This window comes from Rosa rugosa, chromosome 1 (assembly GCF_958449725.1).
Source record: "Rosa rugosa chromosome 1, drRosRugo1.1, whole genome shotgun sequence".
NCBI lineage: Eukaryota > Viridiplantae > Streptophyta > Magnoliopsida > Rosales > Rosaceae > Rosa > Rosa rugosa.
In genome coordinates this window covers 46,970,816-46,993,573 of record NC_084820.1, presented here as the reverse complement: position 1 = coordinate 46,993,573, position 22,758 = coordinate 46,970,816, and the positions used below count along the sequence as shown (strand labels likewise).

The 22,758-nt window shown below is 39.1% G+C and overlaps 2 protein-coding genes across 2 annotated transcripts; both read right to left on the bottom strand.

Annotated features, from left to right (window-relative positions):
• Positions 1–1,461: 1,461 nt before the first annotated feature.
• Positions 1,462–7,599, bottom strand: LOC133725144 (chaperone protein dnaJ A6, chloroplastic-like). Its single transcript, XM_062152277.1, has 9 exons — positions 7,435–7,599; positions 7,246–7,290; positions 5,795–5,928; positions 5,388–5,526; positions 5,219–5,276; positions 4,110–4,152; positions 2,889–2,937; positions 2,709–2,789; positions 1,462–2,620 (listed from the first exon to the last, which is right to left on the bottom strand). Exons 3-9 carry the CDS (start codon positions 5,899–5,901, stop codon positions 1,778–1,780), a joined length of 1,320 nt encoding a protein of 439 aa, XP_062008261.1. The 5' UTR covers positions 5,902–5,928; positions 7,246–7,290; positions 7,435–7,599; the 3' UTR covers positions 1,462–1,777.
• An 11,447-nt stretch (positions 7,600–19,046) lies between these two features.
• LOC133729247 (2-alkenal reductase (NADP(+)-dependent)-like) lies at positions 19,047–22,603 on the bottom strand. The gene is made up of 6 exons (XM_062156744.1): positions 21,915–22,603; positions 21,311–21,539; positions 20,456–20,528; positions 20,013–20,187; positions 19,498–19,664; positions 19,047–19,405 (listed from the first exon to the last, which is right to left on the bottom strand). Exons 1-6 carry the CDS (start codon positions 22,000–22,002, stop codon positions 19,382–19,384), a joined length of 756 nt encoding a protein of 251 aa, XP_062012728.1. The 5' UTR covers positions 22,003–22,603; the 3' UTR covers positions 19,047–19,381.
• Between the last annotated feature and the right edge of the window lie 155 nt (positions 22,604–22,758).

Genomic DNA, 22,758 nt, shown 5'->3' with positions numbered 1-22,758 from the left:
GAATCTTCCTTTAGCACGAGTGGGAGGATCATTGATCCATACCGTAGCTCCCTAAGTCCTAGAATGGTGGAGGCTTTGATATGCACACAAAATTGGCTTAGGAGTGAAAATGTGTATCTACATCATATGCCTACTGTTGAGGAGATGGAGTTGTGTGAAGAAGCGGAAAAATGTAATAGTTTCTATTTTCTTAGTTAAAGTTTTTTGGGTTAATGAAGTTGTAATATTTATGTTATATATGATTGTATGTATTTCTTTTCTAATGTTGTTCTTTTTATTATTCTCTTATATTAATGTAGAGATGCTTAAGATGCCATGTGGAGCTGCAGTGGGGAGTAGTCGGAGCGGAATGTTACCTCCAAAGTCGAAGACTTCATCTTTCCGAGCTTGAGATCATGCCATTGCTCTCCTTCATATGTAGATGTTGGTTCATTTTTTTTGTGATGTTTAATCTTTTAGTAAACTTACACATTTTTAATTTGTGAGGTTAGTAACTTAGTGTTGATGTAATGATGGATTGTTATAAACTTTGGACTCTATATTTTTTGACCATTTCATATGTTGATGACTTGATGCTAGAACTTGATGGACTATATATTAGATTATGTGAATTGAATTATATGGAGTATGGAATTATAGATTATTGTCTATTGAAGTACAAAGCATGCATTAGTAAACTTGTAAACACATTGTGATAGATTATTATTACAGGTTTGAAGAAACAAAAACTTCTCGAGTCACAATACCAAAGAAGTATATTTATATTTGGTAAAAATCTGTTTACAAAAAAAAAAAAAAAAAAAAAAAAAAAAAAACCGAACCGACCCGAACCGTCGGGTTCGGTTCGGTTTTCAGTGCCAACTTCTGAAAATGCAAAAACCGCACCGAACCGCACCGATTCTATTTTCGGTTCGGTTTTTGGTTTAGGCTCGGAACCGAACCCACTCCTAATCCCTATATCCCTTGAATAATGAGAGTTAACAAGAACACAAGATAAAGTCTTTAATCCTATGAAAAGATTAATTTGTTTTAAATCTTAAATATATTAGTTCAATAGATAGATGTGTTTCAAAATCTCTTCATTGAGGAATGTATTTGTGTATTATATTTCAAGATTTGGCATCTTAGCTGTTCTAGAAAAGTCAGCTAAGCGACTTTTACATAACTTCCAACAAATCCCTAGTCTTCTTCCATCAGTCGAGAACCTGTGCCAATTTATCGACTTTCTGTTTTCAAAAACATGATATGCTTCATACTTCTTTGGTACAATTAGAGGAGATCGAAGTATAATCCAAGCAATTTTTTTCTGTTGTCCAGAGTGCCCATCTTCATTGCGAGTCAAAACACGTACAAGTAATGTCTGCTAAAGTTTGCTGCATCATAGCTGATTGATTTCTTGGGTAGCTCCAAAAAGTTTTCAAAGATATTCGTTCTTTCCTTGGACATTATAACACATTTACGGAAATCAAAGGATAAGAGAAGACATGTTATACTAATTTCATGTTTACTACTAATGAAAAAGGCAACAACAAAGCGTTAATTCGATGAGAAAGCTGTGTTTAAAATCTTCTGTAACTCCTATAGGTCCCTTACCTAAAGATGCAAACTATCAGATAATTTAACCCTACGACTACAGAAATGATCCCTCCCCCAGTCCCAACTGATTCAAAATTGATGAATTCCACAATGCGCATCAATGTTCCAAAAAGATGCACCAAAAGAATTTAACTACTGATGGCCTCAGCACTATATGGATGAAACAAATGACCAGAAACAACTATCTCCTGCTTGCAGCCTTTCCCTTGCTCAGATTCGCAAGTTCCTCGATGAGCTTCTTTTCATCACTGCTTAATCTCTTCGGGATTTCAACCTGCACTCGCACCAGCTGATCACCTCTCATGTTGCTTTTGTTTAAGAGGGGAACACCTTTCTTTGCCATCACAAGGGTCGTGTTTGGTTGAGTCCCTGCTGGAATCTTCAAATCAACCATGCCATCAACTGTTGGAACCTTAATTGCAGTCCCCAAAATTGCATCAATATAGGACACCTTGCAGGAGTACATAATGTTGGTATCATCACGTTTGAGGACAGGGTCTGGGATAACTTCTATAATAACAAATAGGTCACCCGGAGACCCGCCTCGCTTTCCAGCATTGCCTTCATTTCGAACTCTTAAACGGCTGCCTACATCCACACCAGCTGGAACTTTCAGACTGATTCGCTTTGTCCTCCTCACACGACCATCCCCAGAGCAAGTGTTGCAGGGGGTGGATATTTCCCCAGTTCCGCCACAGGAAGAGCATGTCATTACTTGCTGGAAGACACCCAAAGGAGTCCTTGCTGATTGAACAACCTGACCTTGCCCACCACATGTGCTGCATCTGGAGGGCTTGGTTCCTGCTTTAGCACCTGAACCGTTGCAAGTTCCACAGGTCTCCAATCGACTTATTTCAATCTCTTTTTCAACACCAAAAACTGCTTCTTTGAAGTTCAAGACAAGACTATAATACTCGTCTTGGCCATCAACCGCTCTATTCCTAGAACCAGCACCACCTCTGGACCCCATACCTCCCATGCCCTCAAACAGTGACTCAAACAGGTCAAATGGATTGCTGAAATCCTGAAATAACATAGGGATGCTACCATGAGAAAGCAGAGATAAAATGAAGAAAACAACTTTCTCCAATCATTATTTGAGCTGCACTTACCCCTGGACCCATACCAGCACCTTTAACTCCAGCCTCTCCATATTTGTCATATAGTGATCGTTTTTCATCATCAGACAAGACCTGCACGCAAGAAAAGACAAATTCTCTCTAACTGTCACCATGTGAATGAATGAATGAATAGATTAGACAATTATACGCAATTATGGACCATTCTTTTACCTCATATGCATTACTAATTTCCTTGAATTTTGTTTCTGCCCCTGCTTCTCTGCAGCAGATAAAATTATAGTTCCAACAAAATGAGAAAATATAACATTACTGAACAGATTAAGTGAACTATTGATAATCCACCAGGAAACAAAGAAAGACTGAGATTGAATATGAAATCACTCAACTTCGGAAACAAATACATCAAACTCAATTTAAATAGAAAAATTCCAGACAGCCATTCCAGTAGTAAAATATATCATACATAACAAGACACATGACCTCGAGATGTCCAAAGCAGCCCAAACCCAGCCTCAAAGCTTCAATCAATCCTGATACCGTTTTTTTTTTTTTTTTTTTTTTTTTTTGGGTCGAGAACCTTATACCCTTTCGAGGTCCCATTTTTCACCCAAATTAGTACAACCTGGAATAATACTGATTGGGTAGATGGGGAATGGAATGTATTTGTGTAGATTCATGTTCACCATTTTAAAGCAGGCACATAAGAAAATCATCTACAGCTGGTGATTTCCAGGAAGCTGCTCTTTTGAAATCAATTTTCTGCCACTTATCCTATTCGTCCAACTTAAAGATCAATATTTTGAGTACTTATATGACTTCCTCTTGTACTTCTTTTATTAAATAGGATCCCTATATATCTATCTTTACAACTGCAAGACATAACCACAAACTGCCTAAACTCAGATACAGAGAAATAGCATCTCTCTAGGCATGAATGTACCACCTGTTCCGAAAATTTAACCCATTCTTCAAAGATGAAGCAAACCAGCAAAGCTATGAAATGAGCCTTTTACCATTTCAAACCCCATTCTAGATCACAAGTTCACAACTACTAAAATATAAAAGAAAGAAAAAAGAAAAAAAAAATCATGAAAACTAAAGAGCTCTAGTATGACACTATGACATGCCACAGAAGATATAGACATAGCCAGAGCCTTGGAGGAATATTTTTTTGCATGTATATAAAAGCAGCAGCATATGCATTTCTCTGTTGATTTGCCATTGTGGTACTAAACTAACATGCATCTCCAAGATAAAAAAGACATGTACAAACTCTCTAATGGACACCGAGCATGTAATCTCAAAAGCTATGCATGACCCAGCTGAGGCGTACGCGTAAAGTGAGAGAGACAGATAGAGGCAAACTTTAAGGGAGAAGAGGAAAAGAGAATGCCAAATGCTTGTAATACCAAGTTAAAGAAATAGACTCACTTGTTCACATCTGGATGATAACTTCTTGCAAGCTTCCGGTAAGCTGAAAGATAAATTGTAAAGAGAGATTAGAGGGCAAATCTCTGCAAGGAAAAAATAGTACATGGCCCCAAAAAAGGGTACAAAGTATCATTTACTCAATCCTTCAAGCATACAAACTTCATACTGGATGATATTTGCATCCAAACAGCACAGAAGCTTAATTCTGGTTTTGGGTTTACACCAATTATCATTTAATCCCTTAGATTTTCCAGCCAAGGCTTACTTTATAATGTCCTTTTTATATAGCAATCCAGTCATAAAGATTATATGAAAGCCTACAAGAATTTTACAACACGTGCCGTAGCTGGAAGATTCCATTTTATTCTTCAAGCTCGTTAGGCATCGGAACTAGTGACATGAGTCATTTATACCTCATCACAAAGTGGAGGTTTTAAAAAGTATACAGTAGAAAACAAGTTCATTGTTATGCTAAAAGTGCACAGCGAGGTTGAATCAGGTCAATATCTTGAGGATACACAAATTCGTACCAGTTAGCAAACTGAAACAGCAACGGCAACCAATAGGCTGCTATTGGTTCTCTACTATCCCACAAAAGGAAAATTACAAGGTTTGTTGCTATAGAAGTTGGCAAAAATTATGACATACTTTATAAGTCACTAAAGCTCTCTATTTATAAATGTAAGCAATCCACCAGTGACAGTGTAATCAGCATAGTGCAATGAAGTCTTCAAATTCATCTTACATATCATCTAAGTTTTCAATACCAATAGGTGGGGCCAAGGATACCATGTTAGTTTCAGATGCTTGTATCCATACCATGCAGTATTACACAGAAACAGATAGACAGCATTCTTGCAATTTACAGCAGAGCCTTTTTATTTCTGCCCATCCATCGTGATATCTAGGGGAAAATTAAAGAATTAAATACCATAATATGATGTTGATCTATAAACACATGCAGAGGTTCTACCTTCTGAATCTAAAGTCCACAAAACTGACTACTTTCTTATAAAGCCATTGCAGAGTAGAAATTGACAAATAATAAAAAAACAACAATTTAGGAAAAATCTATAAATAAGAAGAAAAGAATATAGAAGTGTAGATACCGCTTTTAATTTCTGCTTTAGTCGCATTTCTTGACACTCCAAGAACAGAATAATAGTCCTGGATGTGAGAACAAGTTAATGCTATAACATTAATCGTGAAACTACCAGCATTTCTTCAATTAAGCTCTTTATTCGTGGAACGAAAGTAAACCGAAGTTGTTATACTCACAGAGTCTGCTCTAACTACGAATCTTGCTCCCCTAATGCGATTTGAAGTGTGAGAGCCTGCACAGAATAGAGCATTCAAGGAATCCCGAGAGAAGATGCTTGAAGTTTGTGCCCCCAAAGAGCCTATTTGGCTGGAAACACTGCATAGAAGATGATCTTTAAACTAATACTAAACGTAAACCGGATATGTTGGTAATATTTTATGCAGAGAAGTGTTTTAATTTGAAAGTAGTAACAAAATAAAGCAAGAGCACAACTAGCATAGGTAGATGGAAATATCACACAGGTACAACTTTTTCAAATATTAATCTACACTGTTATTGATAAAATAGGGCAAAAGAACAAAACTTTATAGTTAAATAAATGCCATTCCATAAGCCAGTAAAATGTCAATAAGCTAAAACTTACCAACACTGGGATGTACGTATCTTGTTCATGGCATAGGATCTTAGCATAGGCTGAGGACGAATGCCCCATTGAGCAACCGTTGTACTTCCACAAGGTATAATTGCCATTTAGTGAACTTTTCTGTGAGCACTAAGCTGAAAATATGCAAACATGCATCAGAAAAGAATTCAGGTGCTTTGACCGAAACATGTTGGGGACTGACCCATATTGAAGAAATAGTTCAACTCAACTATTTAGAGAAATTATAGATAACAATATTGAGAAAATCAATCACGCAGTTGTTGGAGAAAGAAATGAACGAAGACTATGCCAACACACCATTGATCGCACTTCCAGGTACTTATCATAGGTATTTTAATGCCTCATTAATTACTATTGCATTACTTTTAGAAAGGTTTGTAAAGGTCTCTCTCTTAATTGATGCTGCTTTTTCCAGCCGACCTTCTTTAATCGTTTACATTCATGAAGTTGCCTAAATAGAATGGAACAACGTAATGGTAACAAAGTAACTTTGCCAACCACTGCCACTCGGCAGCCTCAAAGTCAAATAGTGTTTGTCGTTGCACCACAAACCGTTTCACCCGGTGCTAAACTGTGAGTGCGACACATGGTCATTAGAAATGTTTACATATCACTCTAAATAGACCAAGTTCCCTATATTTCTTTAATATAGGTAAAATACGATGCTCAGGAGTGTGGCCTACTTCTTGATACCGTGTTTGAACTAGTTGTTCGGATTCCCTATGATACTCAGCAAAATACGATCCTCAAGGGATGGGGCCTACTTCTGGATACCGTGTTTAAAGCAGTTGTTCGAATTCCCTATGATCCTCGGGGGTGGTGCACACTTTACAGTCAAATTTTCCGTTTCTTAAAATTATGAATCAAACATCAGAATTATTAATCAAAAACCACTCTCCCACACTTTTTACATAAATCTTCAATCAGCCACTATCAATGACTCGATCAATTCCTATACAAGTAAACATCTGTCCTCTCGCTTTCTAAGTGAATCACGAACACACAAGCACAAAAATTCTATCATATCTATTCTAATTAACTCCATAACACTGTATGAGTTTTTCTTTTCTCGAGATTGGTTGCCAATGTAGATAAGAAAGCATTCCACTTTCAAAACTCAGAGCTCATTACAACCAAGACGCATAGAAATGAACAATCGAATACATTAAAGAAGATGATAATCGAATACACAGGGTGGCGACGGAGGCAAATACAAAGAGAGAAATACATATTATACACATATAGCCGGTCATCGCCGGCCAATGAGAAGCAGTTAGCATTAAACCAGTACCAAACATGAAGCAACAGAAGCATGAGAATGAGTCTCAATCACTAGGTTAAAACAAAAGATTCTTACATTTCCAATGAGAAATTAACAGCGGCAGATGAACAGTAGCGAAAGCCCGAAGAGGAGCGAGAGTATAGTTTACCTGATATTCGATGCCAATAGGGGAAGCTGCTGATGCTCAAGAACCCTAGAAATGAAAACACGAAACGAATAAAGAAGAATTAGAAGATGAGAAAATTGAAGTGAAGGTTTGCGAGTGAATTTGCTAAACCCTAGAGAAGGAGAGAGAGAGAGAGAGAGAGAGAGAGAGAGAGAGAGAGAGAGGGATTACGGTGAGGAGAGAGAGAGAGAGAGAGAGAGAGAGAGAGGTGGTAGGTGAGATGAGCTGAGGAGTGGTGGAGGGGCAGCTGTGGATGGCGCGGAAGTGAGGGAGGGCTCCGAGTGAGGGAAGCGCTTTGGTATGGATGAGATTGCGTGGCTCCTATACCGCACTCCTGGTACTAAACGCCGCGTTTTGATTTCCAAAGACCACTCTAGACTCTACTACAGAGTACCCCGACCCGGTTTATATTCTCTTAGGTCCCACTACGAAAAATCAGATATAAATTGTTTCCGTCACTTTTTTTTCTTTTTTTAAGGAACATACGAAACTTCAATTAAAAAAAAAAAGGGAACGTACGAAACTTGGTTAATGATATTATGATATACGATTCGATTTTTTTTTTGAGAAAGAGATAGATATTTCATTCCATCAACCAGAAATCATACATGGAGGGGACATAAGCCAATACCCCAAAAAAACCGCAGTTACAGATATCATCAGGCCAAAAGACCCAGAGATAGATATACGATTCGATTAGAGTCGTATAAAAAGGCAAACGAGAAGCTTCAATGATAAAAGCACTCAGATTGAATATTGAGATCAAAATTTTGACTAGCAATCTATTAGCTACTTTGTTAGTAGTTTTAGGATCATAAAGCAATAAGAACCAAAGAGAGCTATGGATAAATGATAAATTTGGTAATGAATTTACTATAGGAATGATACTGGGGAGAGTTGAGCCGTTGAGGTCTCTAAATTTATCCCACGTCCAAAATCCTCAAGAACAAATATATATGCAGTAAAGCTCTATACCTCTCTTCTACTAGAATTAGGCTTCCAAACTCAACCCAAATCCCTATGAATTGATTGATCAAATTTTTATTCTCTTGTAAACACAAATATTCATATTGCATAAAATACAAAACACAAAATATATCATTCCCACTCCTAGAATTGCCTTTCATTAGGGTCGGTGATCCAATGGGAACCCAACCACATGAGATTTTTGTCCTTCCTAATCAAACTCTTCACTCCTTCACAAATGAAATACGTCGCTTTACTTTCGTATATTTGGAATTGTACGAAATAGAAATAAGAAATATAGTTCAATTTATTCTAAATTTGGTTTATGCATTAATTCACTCATGCTTGCATGATTCAGAATTCAGATTTCCCTTTTCTTGGGTGTCTATAATCCTATATCTATTTTAAAAGTAGGTAAGACATTCCTAAACATGGAAGTTGAATATCATATTAAATCCACAATTGCAGAACGGAGAAGATTAAGCACCAGTGAATCTCATACTATGAAGTGGCATTCTCTAGTCAACTTTTGAGATCAGAAACTAGTTGAGAAGGAACACATGACAGGATTGTTAATGTCTTAGCTAGAAGACATAATCCTTAGATTGCTGCCTGCTTTGTTTGAAACCAATGGCAGAGCTAATGGCGGAGCTAGGATTTAAAAATAGGATGGGCTAAAAAATAAAAATTCTTAAAATTTTACTAATGCTTTTAAATTATTTTTTTCGTAAGTTTTACAAGTAATATGTTTTATTTTTTTCGTAAATTAAACCACATTATATATTAAATAATCAAATAGTTAACTAATTCAAAAAATTAATGTTATAACGTGTAATAGAAATTCGATAACATAAATTTAAGACAAAATAACACACCTACTCAAATTGTACCCTGCGCCCTTGAATAGAAGCAAAAATCTTTAATTATTGAATAAAAACTTTTTATGCGACTATGTCTCTTAAAGCATAATAGAAAATCAAATAAAGGATGGTTCTAATTGGACCTGCAAATTTGATATTTAGACCTCGCCTACTTGTTAAATCTCAAATTCACTTTTTTGATTACTTAAAAAGCTAAGTACACCTCTTTAATTTTACCAAAATATCCTTGAACAATTAAAATTGTATTTTCAACAATTTGTTGTTTTTTTTTTTTATCTCTATCAATTCATCCATGAAGAATTTTGTGAGGGAGCTGCCTACATCTTTGATGTACTTTCATTAGTGGAACTAGAAAGTGATTCTTGGAGATGCCGAAGAAGTAGACAATTACAAAGATTTTTTGCTATTTTAGATCATAGTTTTTTTGTTTGTCGCAATATGAATGGTTCTAGAAAAGACTTTGGTTCTCAAATAAATAACATATGTCGATTAAATCTAATTAAAATGAGTTGATCTTGAATCTTAGTTAGTACTATCTACACCAAAATATATACACACACACACACACACACACACACACACACATATATATATATATATATATATGTGTGTGTGTGTGTGTGTGTGGGGTATATATGTGTATATGTGTATGTATATATATGTGTGTGTGACACACACACACACACACACACACACATATATATATATATATATGTGTGTGTGTGTGTGTGTGTGTGTGTGTGTGTGTGTGTGTGTGTATGTGTGTGTGTGTGTATATATATATATATATATATAGAGAGAGAGAGAGAGAGAGAGAGAGAGAGAGAGAGAGAGAGAGAGAGAGAGAGAGAGAGAGAGAGAGAGAGAGAGAGAGAGAGAGAGAGAGAGAGAGAGAGAGAGAGAGAAAAAGAGAAAAAAAATAAAAAGTGAGGGGTATAATAGTCATTTTAGGACCTGTTGTATGAGAATTAGAAAGAATAAGGACTAAACTGTTTAATTTAAAAAATTTGGACTAAACTGTTTTTCATGCAAAATTATGAGGAGTAACGAGTATTTAATCCAAAGAAATAACATATGGGCTAAGTTTAATAACATATGCTCACACTGTTCATCATGTTGGATCTCCAAAGCAGGTTGAACTTCTTGCTATTAGGAAGGGGTTGGATTATGAAAAGTTCTTACAACTGCAAAATGTCACAATTGAGAGTGATTGTCTTGAAGCAGTGCAAGAGATTTCATGCAGTGATCATGTCCTAAATGAGTTTGGAGCTATTTTGGATGACATACATGAACTTATGACCAGTATTCATGGAGTGCAAATTCTACATGCACCTAGAAGTTGTAATACTGTGGCACATAGACTAGCTAGCATAGCTTTTGAGTCTGATCAACAGGAGTTTTGGCTCCATAGTGAGCCAAATTGCATACTTCATGTAGTACAACACGATTGTAACCATGACACTTAATCATCAATGAAATTCAGCCTTTTACTAAAAAAAAAAACATATCAGACTAAGTTTAGAAATTTGAGGTGGGCTAATTTTTAATATTTAATATTTTAAACCATAATTAAGCTATTGTTTTAGGGAAACGATATTTGAGAGAGAATTGTTGTGTATTCTTATTGATAATAGGGGCCTCTTTATATAGAGGATTACAATGCATAGAATCTGAATCGTACAAGGAAAGGTAATCATACAATGAATAGATATCTCTAAGATATTCACCGAGATTCTCTCTAATTAAAACCCTATTACCACTAGATCAAGTAACCTAGAGTTTGGGCTAGACACAATTCGGATTTACTTAAACACTCCCCCTTGTGTCGCCCAAACGCGGTGCTTCTCTCGTTGCCTCGTTAAAAACCTTGCCGAGTAACAAAAACCCAGTGGGACAAAAATAACCTCAGTCGAAGGGGAAAAAGAGCACAACACACCCTTCACGTTTCGAGACCATACATGTAGACACCTCCCCCTGATGTCTGCACCTCCCCCTGATGACAACGGTCATGGGAGTTCGGATAACGTCCGTAAACGATGCTACCAACACGTTTCTCGAAAGTGGAATTTAGGCAATGACTTAGTGAGCAAGTCTGCCACACTATCCTCAGATCGAACCTAGTTCACTTTGATCTTGAAGAGAGTCTGTTGTTGCTGATTATGCTTGGTGTTGTCGCTTTTGATGTAGCCTTTGCTTCATTTGTTCAAAGCAAGCAGCATTATCCTAAATGCTCGTAGGCTCATCTGTGGTAGACTTCAAACCACAATTGTTTCGAACATGCGTAATTATGGATCCAATCCATATACATTCACGAACCACTTCATGAAGAGCAATAATCTCTGCATTGTCCGAAGATATAGAGACTAGGGTCTATTCTGTAGACCTCCAAGATGTCTTTACCCATGGTGAACACTTAACCATCAAGTACCGAAATATATCTTTTACACCAATCCAATGGCGTCGCGTTGGCGCAGAGTTATACCTTAGCTAACAAGTTCACTGCAAATGAGATGTCTGGTCTTGTGCATTGAGCTAAGTACAATAATGTCCCTATTGTACTTAAGTAAGGCACTTCTGCCTCTAGCACATCTTCGTCATCATCCTTTGGACGAAGAAGATCATTTTTAGGATCAAGACTACGGACGATCATGGGGGGGGGCTAGAAGGCTTGACCTTGTCAAAATGCCTAAGTATCTATCAACACGATGCTCAAGTTCCAAACCGAGACATAATCGTGTTCTCCTAAAATCTTTCATCTCAAACTCGGATTTCAAGTGTTCAGCGGTTTCCTTAACTCTATAAGGGCTTCCAATGAAGATCATGTCCAACATGAACCGCGATAGAATCCGAAACTTTGTTATGGAAACGCGCGGGCATATCGCTTCCCAATCAAGTAGTCACTTTAGTGAGCGTTTCAATCTTATTGCAAACGCGCTCCGTGGTCTAGAGCCACTTGACTTGAGTAAATAAAGTCCACCATAAAGCTTCATGTATATTTCGTATCTAGATTCCCATAGAGATACATAGTGACCACATTTGTAAGCTGCATGATCAGTTATTTGGAAACTACCAAACTGACAGGGTAGTGAAGTGCAGTGACATCCATTACGAGAGAATATGTCTCATCATAGTCGATTCAAGGGCGTTTTGTGAGAAGCCTTGCGCTATAAGGCGAGATTGCCATCTCTTTTTCTCATCACGCTTTCTGACGAATACCCATTAGTCAATAGGTTTTATGTTAGGAGGTGTTGGCATCACTGGCTCAAAAACCTTCCTCTTCATTAGAGAATCCAACTTAACCTGGATCGCATCTTTCCATTTAGGCCAAATTTATCTACGTTGGCATTCATTCATCAACGGAGCGTGGTTCGATATCATCGGACTCAACAAACTCATGCGCACCGAAATGCGCAACTACATCATCAATTATGATGGAGTTTCTATCCCACGTCTCATGTATACTAGTGTAATTTTTCAAAGAGCTCTATATTCTCAGGAATAGGTTTTGACGTTGAGGCGTCCCCCAACGATAACCATAACCCGGAAGATTCTCATGAGACGGATTTTGAGTCTTGATGATCAAAGGATTTGAATGTGCCAAAGTATCCATCGAACTCACGGGCCTCCCACGCATCCTAGCTGGGACCATGGCCTATAACGCCAGAGTGCCACTCTCTTTGGTGTTGGCGCCATGCCTACCTCCGTGTAGGGTGGCGCTATGTCCTCTCGTAGGGACGTACTTCCTTGCAGGCATATTTTCAGTAGATGTGTGATCTTGTCACTTTAGTAGGGATTGAGATGAAACATAGTGGGGATAGACCATGACAATTCCTGTCGTTCCTGCTGAACATCTGTGTTCTTATCTCTCCCTAACGACGGGAAGACTGTCTCATCAAAGTGACAACCCGCAAATCTAGCGGTAAGGAGATCGCCTTGCAAGAGCATTAAGTGGCAGACGATTGTTGGAGTCTCAAATCCAATTGAGTTGCCTATTCGTCTGTAAGGACCCATCATAGAGCGCTGTGGCGGCGCAATTGGCACATAAATGGCACACTCAAATATGCGTAAGTACGATATTTGTACCCAGTCACTGGCTGTAACACAGAGGTAGATTGAGTGCCAGTGGGTCGTAGACGAATTAGCATAGCTGCATGTGATATTGCATCACCCCAAGCGGATATAAGGAGATTGGTGCGCATTACCAATGTCCTGACTACCATCGTAGTCGTTTCCGCGAGACCATTTGGGTGTGTTCATGAGAATATGATGTCCAACATCAGTCCCAATGCAATAACCATCGAAAGTCTTCGATGTAAACTCTCTCTTCGATGTAAACTCTCTAGTATTGTCAACTCCAATTGACTTAATAGAATGATTCGGGGAGTGAGCCCGTTGTTATATGATATGGGCTAGGAGTGTAGCATAAGCAGTATTACAAGTGGACAATGGCACAACACGTGACCAGCGTACGTGTTTGCGTGTTAACCAACATCATGAGATATTTAAACGTCCGCAAGTTGGTTGAATCAGTCCACAGAATCCCCATGGATTCTATGTAAGAACAGAACGAGTATTTTCATATCCTTTGCATAGGACGGTCTCAGTCCTAATTTCCCTAATGAACAGGCTTTGTAAACGAGCGAGAGGCTTTAGAAGCAACCAATGAGGATTTTGGTTGGGCCTGAGTGTCTGAAACGTTATTTGAAGCAAAGTTGGTGATTGCAGCATCACCTGGGGCTTCATCACCATGATGTACGCTATCCATGGCGTCATGGATAAGGACTATGCCAGCCCTAGGCAGGTGGTTGACGGCGGCGGCGGTCACGCTTAGTCCAGGAATCAACTTTTGATTCATGCTTTGTTTCGCTAGAAGGAAAGGATGTCCATGTGAAGTCTTTGGTAGACGGATCATCATATCATGACCAGGATGACCTATCTTGTCGTGACAAAGCCAATATGTGGCTAAATCCAAGAGATCTTCTCTCATGACTTTATTGGATTTAATAGCTCGAATATGACATAGAGTCCAATAAAGAGACACATAAACTTCTCTAAAATGCGCCTTTGTTCGCAATCCTTAGAGGTATTGCAAAGGAACTCATTTCCGTTCTCTACATGTGTTTTCTCATGAAATCATTTGGCTATTCATAGGTGCAATTGGCCCTAGGAGCGTAGAGAGTTTTTGTGACAGTAATTAAGGTGTCATTTGGCAAGTGAAACTTGGGCTATTCCATGTCCTTGAATTAATACTGATGGTCCAGCCATCGTAGTCACAAAGTAATATGCTCAGAATCAAAATGGAGTCATAATGAAAAGAACTCGAAATTTTATTCATAAGCCAACGGAGTTACATCATTGTCTCTTTGACGAAAGAAAATCTTATCCAAAATGCTAGCTAATGCAAAACAATGGTAGTCGTCTAACTTCTTTCGGTAATTCCAAAATAAATGTGACCAGGTGAGTAGAGAGATGTCGGTGGAGCAAGGCTCGCTTAAGTACCACTAATCTCATAACCTTCCTAGACATCACACTTACTTTGGGTGAGCCTACTTTGAAGAAATACTAAACCATTGGCATCTACTACAAACATATATGGCAATTGCCTATTACATCTCTTGGAAAATAAAAAGACTTAATCAAAATCGCCAGTCTCTGGATCTTGGCCTTTGAAGTCTTCAACCCTTATAGCGAGATCGTCATCTTGATCTTCTTGCTCCATGTGATTTGCTTCCCTTGCTTCACCATACGTCTTGTACGCATTAGCAACATTCTGGGGGTGCATTACATGCTTTAGCCCAATGTCCGGACGCTCCACACCGAAGACAAGCATCATCATGGTCAGGCTCCCTTGATCGAGGCGCGCTTAGAGCACGTTGGGGACGGCTATGATCCTTGGTGGCGCCACCATCATAGCCGGAGGCTCTGCCTCTCTCTCTCTCTTCACACGTTGACCCCTACGGTTATGTGCACGCCTATCTTGGCGGTTTCCTTCCTCTTTGGGGCGAGAATATGGACTAGAAAGTCCAAAATAAACCCTTTCCTTAGGGTTTCGCTCCCGGCGCCCTCCCTTAGGGGCGCGACTATAATTAGACTCTGGAATTGGCTTTTCTCCCACGGGTCTAGAGTTATAGTTCTTCACAAGTATGTTGTCGTGCTTTTCAGCTACGTTCATGACACCAATAAGCTCATGAAATCTTGTGATGCGTCCAGCATTGACATCAATCTGATAGTTCTTGGCTATCATCAATGCAGAGACGAGGAAGGTAGAGAGAGTCTTCTCGATCAACATCGTATAAGTGATTTTCTGCCCACAGAATTCCATTAAAGACTTGATACGAAGTGCTTCCGAATTGTAGTCAAGTACAGACTTGAAATCACAAAAGCGGAGGCTATGCCATCTCACTTCTAAATCAGGAAGCAAAGAGTCACGAACGTTGCCAAAACGCTGCTCGAGTTCTACCCATAGTTTTCTAGGGTCTTCCTCATTGAGGTACTCATTTTGGATATCTCTAAGATATTTACCGAGATTCTCTCTAATTAAAACCTTATTACCACTAGGTCAAGTAACCTAGAGTTTGGGCTAGACACAATTCGGATTTAGGCTTAGTTTGGGATTGATTCCTGAGGTGCTTTTGGGGCTGCTTCTACTTTTGGGCCAAGAACATGGTGTTTGGTAAAATCTCTAAAAGCTACTTTTGGGTGAAATTGCTTCTCCGTAAAGCTGAATTTGGGAAGCTACAATTTCTAGCTTTTGAAGACCTGCTTTGGGAAAACACGGAGCATGAACAGTAGAGTTTAATGAAAATTTGGAGAACTGCCAATTCTGTCCTCCTCCTTTTCTGAAAATTACATCGAAACAGCAAACCCATCGCGACAGACGTCTCATTCCACATCTCCTCCTTCCTCTTCTTCGGTGTCTGGTTCTCTCTAGTCTTCTCTCAGATCGCCTTCTTCTTCTGCTCGTCACTGGTGACCTCATTCAATTGGTGGATTGTCGCTTCCTTCCTCCGAGCCGTCTTCTTCAGCTCGTCGTGGATTCTCGCGGCCTTCCTCTGCGTCTTCTTCTTCAGCTCGTCGGTGGTGACCTTCAATTCGTGGATTCTCGTCACTGAAAGGTTCAATCTTTCTCTCTTTACCTTACTCTTTCAGATTCAATCTTTTTTTGATTCGTACTCATGTAATTGGTATTCTTGTGTGAGTTGGGTTTGTGTTTTTAAGCATTATTGAAGCTTGTTTGTTGCTTAATTTCGGATACGAAGCTGAAAGTTTTAATTTTTGAGTTAGTGCAATTGTCCCGCTTAAGATAGAGATTGGTTTAGCGATGAATTTGACTACCTGTGGTGCTTTGATTGTTGAAATTTGATGAAAGCCCCCTAGGCACTGGCCGTTCTTGATTGTTATTGTTTCATGTGTTAGTGATTATTTGAAGAGGTAGTATCATTGCCTTAGAGTATTCACTGTGAAATTTCTGAATTAGATTGACCTGAACCAGAGGCAAGCTTAGTGTGACAGTAAAGAACTGATTTATATATCTTTAAAGCTTGATAAGCGGAATATGGACTACCTTGTTCTGCTGGTTGAATAAGCAGTGTATATGTTTTTTTTTTTGAAGGAAGGAAAATTCATTGAATTAGCGATTGAAATCGCTCATGAGGGCATCCCAATAGGGAGCATACAAAGGCCAGAAATTGCTTGACCCCAGAGCTAAGGTAGGACAAACCAGAAAGTGTACTACACCAACCAATTGTCCTTGTACAATAAAACAATGCTCTAAAACTTTCCTAGAGAACCTAGCATAAACTGAAGGTAAATCTCCAGCCTCCTCAAGATAATTACCAACAACAAAACTATTGTCACGACCTTGAGATTTGTAGATCCAACCATCAGAATCCGCAATCTGGGCATGTAAAGGATCGGCAGACCAATCAATACTAGACTCATCCCAGCATAAAGAACACTGCTCGCCAAGGCACTCAATTGTGATACTAACAATGTAATTATACTGAGACTTCTTGTAGAATTTAGGAATGAACAGTCTACCTGCGAGTAATAACAGCACACCCAGAGGAATGAAAATGGCACAGTTAAGCAAAAGACCCAGTACAAGGTCCCCTGGGTCCCAAATCCACACCCACGGATAGAGCTGGCCTACCAAATCAGTGAGATGGGCCTGAAGATAGTCCGAAAGCCAGGTAGCCCAGAAAGATCTAGACACCCATCGCGGCAGCCTCCCGCATGGCGCTGTCTTCAATCTTCCCGACAGCCAACTCAGAGATCCACCACCTCCCTGAAACACCTTCGCCAGCCCCAGCGGTAAGAGACTAACACCGCCCATCCCCATAGCTGTGAGCAATGCCAGCAGTCTCGAAACTGAGGCCAAGATCCACCCGATCCAGAACAAACTCACCGGAAAACGAGGACGCCGCCGGAGACGCCCACGCTTAGGCCGTGGCCAGAAGTCGCCCAGCCCAATCATCATCTTCAACCACATAAGCAGTGTATATGTTAAGAAGTTTTGATGGTTATTAACTTATTATGGTAAACCTTTGATTCTTACTTCTTAGCAGCTAAGAATGGTCTGAGCATTTTAAGCTCCAAGTGGGATGAACTTGCGTGTTTATTCGTTTATTTATATCTAGTTTTTGAAAGAAAAGTTTGCTCTCAAGTTGATGGTATCATTTGCTTTTACAATGTCTTAAACCTGGAATGTTCATGATTTAATTATTGTAATTTCTCATTGATGAATTCCAAATAGTGCAACATTTTCATACTGATGTAACGTTCTATTTAAATTTCACTATGCTATTACAGGCATCATATTCAGTTCATTGTTAGAATCAGACCAGAAATATACAGTGTTTCACAGTTAGATATGCAGCTGAAAACGTCATGCAGTTGTATTTTCACTTTCTTTTTATACTTGTTCTTCGATCCATCACAGTATAGAAAACTAGTTCTAGAACTGATTTTTATTTCAAATTATGGTTCAAGGCTAAATAATATATCTTATGTCTATTTTAACTTGAGGAATTCAACTGTCTATTGATATTCAGATATTGAGTTCAACATCGTAAAAATTTCAAGTTTCTTTGTTCATATTTTGAGTTGTTATCTGGGTAATAGAATGTAATATCATAGTTATGAGAATATATTTGCTTTCTTTACCAGAAAGTAACAAATCATTATGCTCCCTTCTGATAATTCTTTCATTTTCATTTTTTCTGTGTGTTGAAGGTCATTTAACCGGCAAAAATGATGTGTGTGATTTTGGAGTTGTTATGCTCGAATTCACTACTACACAAAAGGCTTCACACGACGGTTTAAAACTGTCGTCTCACGTTTTGCATTTCCGTGGTCTATCAAGGCGTCGTATGATGAAACGCTGTCAGACGACGGTTTTCAACCGTCGTATACCGATCATTGAGTCGACGGTTTGCAGCTGACTCCGTCGTCTGATGGACCGGCAAATCTGCCGACATGCTGTCGACAGAAATATGTCGTGGTGTGACTTCTACCCATACCACGGTTTTTAGGATTCCAACGTGGTGTGACTTCTACTCATACCACGGTTTTTAGGATTCCAGCCTTGTCTCTTTGTTGTTCAGAAATCAGTTTTTATTTTTAAGACGTTGTGTAAATTGTATACACACGACAGTTCTTCCAGCATAAAATGTGGTGTGATGACTTAAAAATTCAGTGTGCGCGCTTTCACACGACAGATATAACTCCAACCGTTGTATTGTGACATTTGAGACGATGGTTTTTGCTTACTTGTTGTCTATGTGTGTATCCAACAATGATATCAGTAAGAACCTTCGTGTGAATTGTAGAAATTTTGTTTGATTCCACCCTATAATCCTCATCATACGACATATTTTTCTATATATTGTTGTTGTAATGGCAAGATTTAGATTCTGGAATGAAAAATCACCAAAAGAACAGAAAATTAATCATAATAGATAGTTGTTATAATCCCATAACAATCTAAATGGGTCTGATAATGCTAATTGTATCTACAAAATAGGAGAACAGAAAAAAATCCAAGTCAAGTTCTAATTCACTGATCTCCTGCTCTTCTTAGCTTTTGTCTTCAAAATTAGGCTTCACTTCATAACATTGGCACTCTCCATGGCCTAAAGAACAGTAATGGGGCTTCCTCATTGAAAGAGTTCTAGGATGTTGCAGTGCTCCAAATACAGGAAGTTGTTGTGCTAATTATACAGCAGCCAAATACTCTCATTTGGTGCTCCAAGTACTTACATTTACGGCAGCTACAGCATTCTCAGAATCCGCTGCTAACCAGACAAGAAAATTTGCTTAGCAGCTATCCAAAGAATAAAGTTTTAGTCTGTATATATGCACGTCTTGTGGAGTACCAGTGACTCACCTTTTCCTTGCTTCCAGCACTCCCAACAACATAACAACCTGTTAACTTTGCAAATTGGCCAACAAGCTGACCTACCGCTCCAGATGCGGCTGAAATGTAGACTGTCTCTCCTTTCTTAGGAGAGCAGATCTCATAAAAACCAGCATAAGCAGTCACTCCAGGCATACCTACATAACATATGAATAGGCCAAATGAGCCCAAACAACCAGTAGACTCCAACAAGAGATCAATACATAGAGAATAATTTCATGAGGGAAGCATATATAATCATTAAACAAATATAATATTGACACAGTCTGTTGACTTGTGACTTTAGCATGACACTTTTCCGACATATGCTCATATATAACAAGGAGCTGATACAATCAGTGACAGTGACACAAAAAAGTAATGCCCCAACTTAAGTCAAGGGGTTATGGTTAATCGAATCAACATAATAGACTTGGGGGGTCTGTAAGTAACAGAACCAGTTAGTTAAGGGAATTAAAAATAGAAAGTAGGAGAAGTAGGCATACCGAGAAGTCCAGTATAGTAAGAGAGAGGCACATCAGTGTGGTGAATCTTAATCAGAAACTCTGTGGTGATGACACTATATTCTTCCCAACCAGTGTGACCCCAAACCAAGTCCCCTGGCTTAAACTTTGGATCCCCAGATTCCAGGACTTTAGCCACTCCCAAACCAATTACAGGCTGCAACATTCAAATCAAACCACATCTTCTCTAATTAATTAGCTTCACACAGACATGTAAATCTCTGAAAAAAGCACACTTTTTTTTTAATCCAAATCCACTGGTGCATTAGGATTTTATATCATTATCCTGTGCAACCCCTCAAATTAAAAATTTCTCATCAGATCAGATCCACATCACCAAAGAAGGAAACTTTACACAGAATTAATAAACAAAAGGGATATATATCTTTATAAAAACGGTGAAGGGTGGTGGGAGCAATACTAACCGAGCCGGGTGTGAAGGATTGGACATAAGTGGGCCTGTCGTGTTGGTTCTCACACAAATGGTCTGATGGGCAGCTGGAAACTTTAAGATGTAAGCACAGAAGCACAGAAGCAATTGCAGTGCATCACAGATGCAAAAAGTACTAGCTAGCACATCTTGGGTGCCCAAGTAAAAATATTCAAGACACAATGCAACAATCCTTGAGCAATATTATAAACAAATAACAGCAATATATAGCCTAACCAAATTCAAAACAATCAAAAGAATCATATAAATTTCCCAACAATTCGTAAGGCGCTAAATGACAACTTGTATATAGCAAATATGTAGTTTTCTTCCAGAATTACAAGAGATCACTTATAACTGTAAACGAAACACACATTACAACTGTGAAGCATCAAATTCACCAGAAAATATAGTATTAGTAGCAATAGCACTTGACAAGTTCAAGAGAAACCACTCCAAGAAAAAGTTAAAAGTTGCTTAAAATAACTCTCAAACATTCAGCCATTTAAGCACGTATCAATGAAGTGACTAAGTAACTTATGAAATACAAGCAAGTCAAGGTGAAATGGATATATAATTTCAGAGATCAAGAACGGACATAAACAATTATAAAGTAGAAATCTCACCCCCGGTCCGAGGTATGAACCTAAGCTCTGATACCATTTGTAACACCCTGACCCCGAAGCCTTGTCTCTCTCTTGCTCCATCTATCCTCTATAGATAGCTGGTACGGAGTTGGGTAGCCATTTGGAACAACATGGATTGGTTTTCTTCTCCCTTTGAATGGCCCCCCTGAATCCCCCAAGTTTCTTTTCTGGTTAAGAGACTTAGAGAGAGATGTAGAGAGTTCTAGAGAGTCGGTGTGTTCCAGATGGACCTACCCCCCTCCTCACCCCCTCCCTTCTGCTTGGTCATATGGCTTCGCATGTAAGGATCGCAGGACAAGTAGAGGTTCTTGACGAGGAGGCCAGTCAAACCTTCTCGAAGCTTGAGTTTGGTAGTGGCAGTGGTCAATTTGAGGTCGGATTCTTTGGGGAAGCCGGTGATATATACAGCTTCCACAATACCAGATGAGATACCTAAGCTAGCACCATTTTCAGCAAGAAAAAATAGAGCCATCAGTCTACCAAATCCATGTGTGACCCACCAACAAATTGCAATACTACGTACCAGTGCAAAGAGTTCAGAATCAAATTTGGATGAAAAATTGATAACACAAAGTACCTATCTTTTCTGCAGAAAAGGGCATGTCTTTGTTGTTCCCTTTAATCCCTAAGATGACAGTCTACTTTTTTATGCAGAGAAAGTGGAAGCCATTTGTTAATTCCTCCTCTTGATCTAGTAACTCGCTTTAAATCAATCAAAAACCAATCAAAATAAGGATGCAACCCAACCAAGAAAACCAGAAACCCAATTCAAATTACACAGAATCTGAAAGATATATGATAATTGACCTGCTATTGAGTCCAAACAGACTCTCTGAATTGAGGTCCCGAATCTCTGCTCTCTCCACCACCTCAAACAATCCCTCTCCGAATCCATCTCCGATGCTCCCTCTTCTCTCCGCCTCTCCCTCAACCGCCACGATGACCTCCACGCCTCCTCTCCCTACGACTCCCTCGCCTCCCTCGGTATCACCTTCGGTGACCTTATCTTCTACACCCTCGACCCCTCCTCCCAAACCCTACAATCCCCAATTCCTCAGGGTCCAGTTTCCCCAAATCCCAAAACCCTAATTAGCCAAGGGGCTTCCACGAGTGAGGCAATGGCCGAAGATCTAAGGTCAGGTTCGGAAACCTATCTCAGCTTCTCTTTGCTTCTCCAGCCTTCGGATCCTCACGCCGTCTTGTGCCCACATACCTGTCTCCCATACCCGACATCTCTCTTCTGATGAGATCTGGAGTGAGTGAGATGTAGAAATTGAGAGAGGAATGGAGAGAGGTAGATCTCAGGTGTAATAGAGATGAGGAGATTTGGATATTGAAACTAACAGAGAGAAATCTTAGGTGCAATAGAGATGAGGAGATTTGGAGACTGGCAAGAGGGGAGGTCGGGAAAAGAACATATTGAAAGAGTTTGTTTTAGGAGAGTTGTCGAGAGAGCGAGAGATGTTGTATCGAAGAGAGTGAATGCTATGGTGTCGAAGTTGTTGTGGAGTAAATGCTATTGTGTAGTGGGTCTACGACCTTTTTTTTTTTTTTTCAAGTGTACTAATTTGGTCTGAATGGTGGCTCATTGGCACACATATATGGATAAGCTATTATTTGATTCATGTGCAAGCCATCAGACAATGGTTTT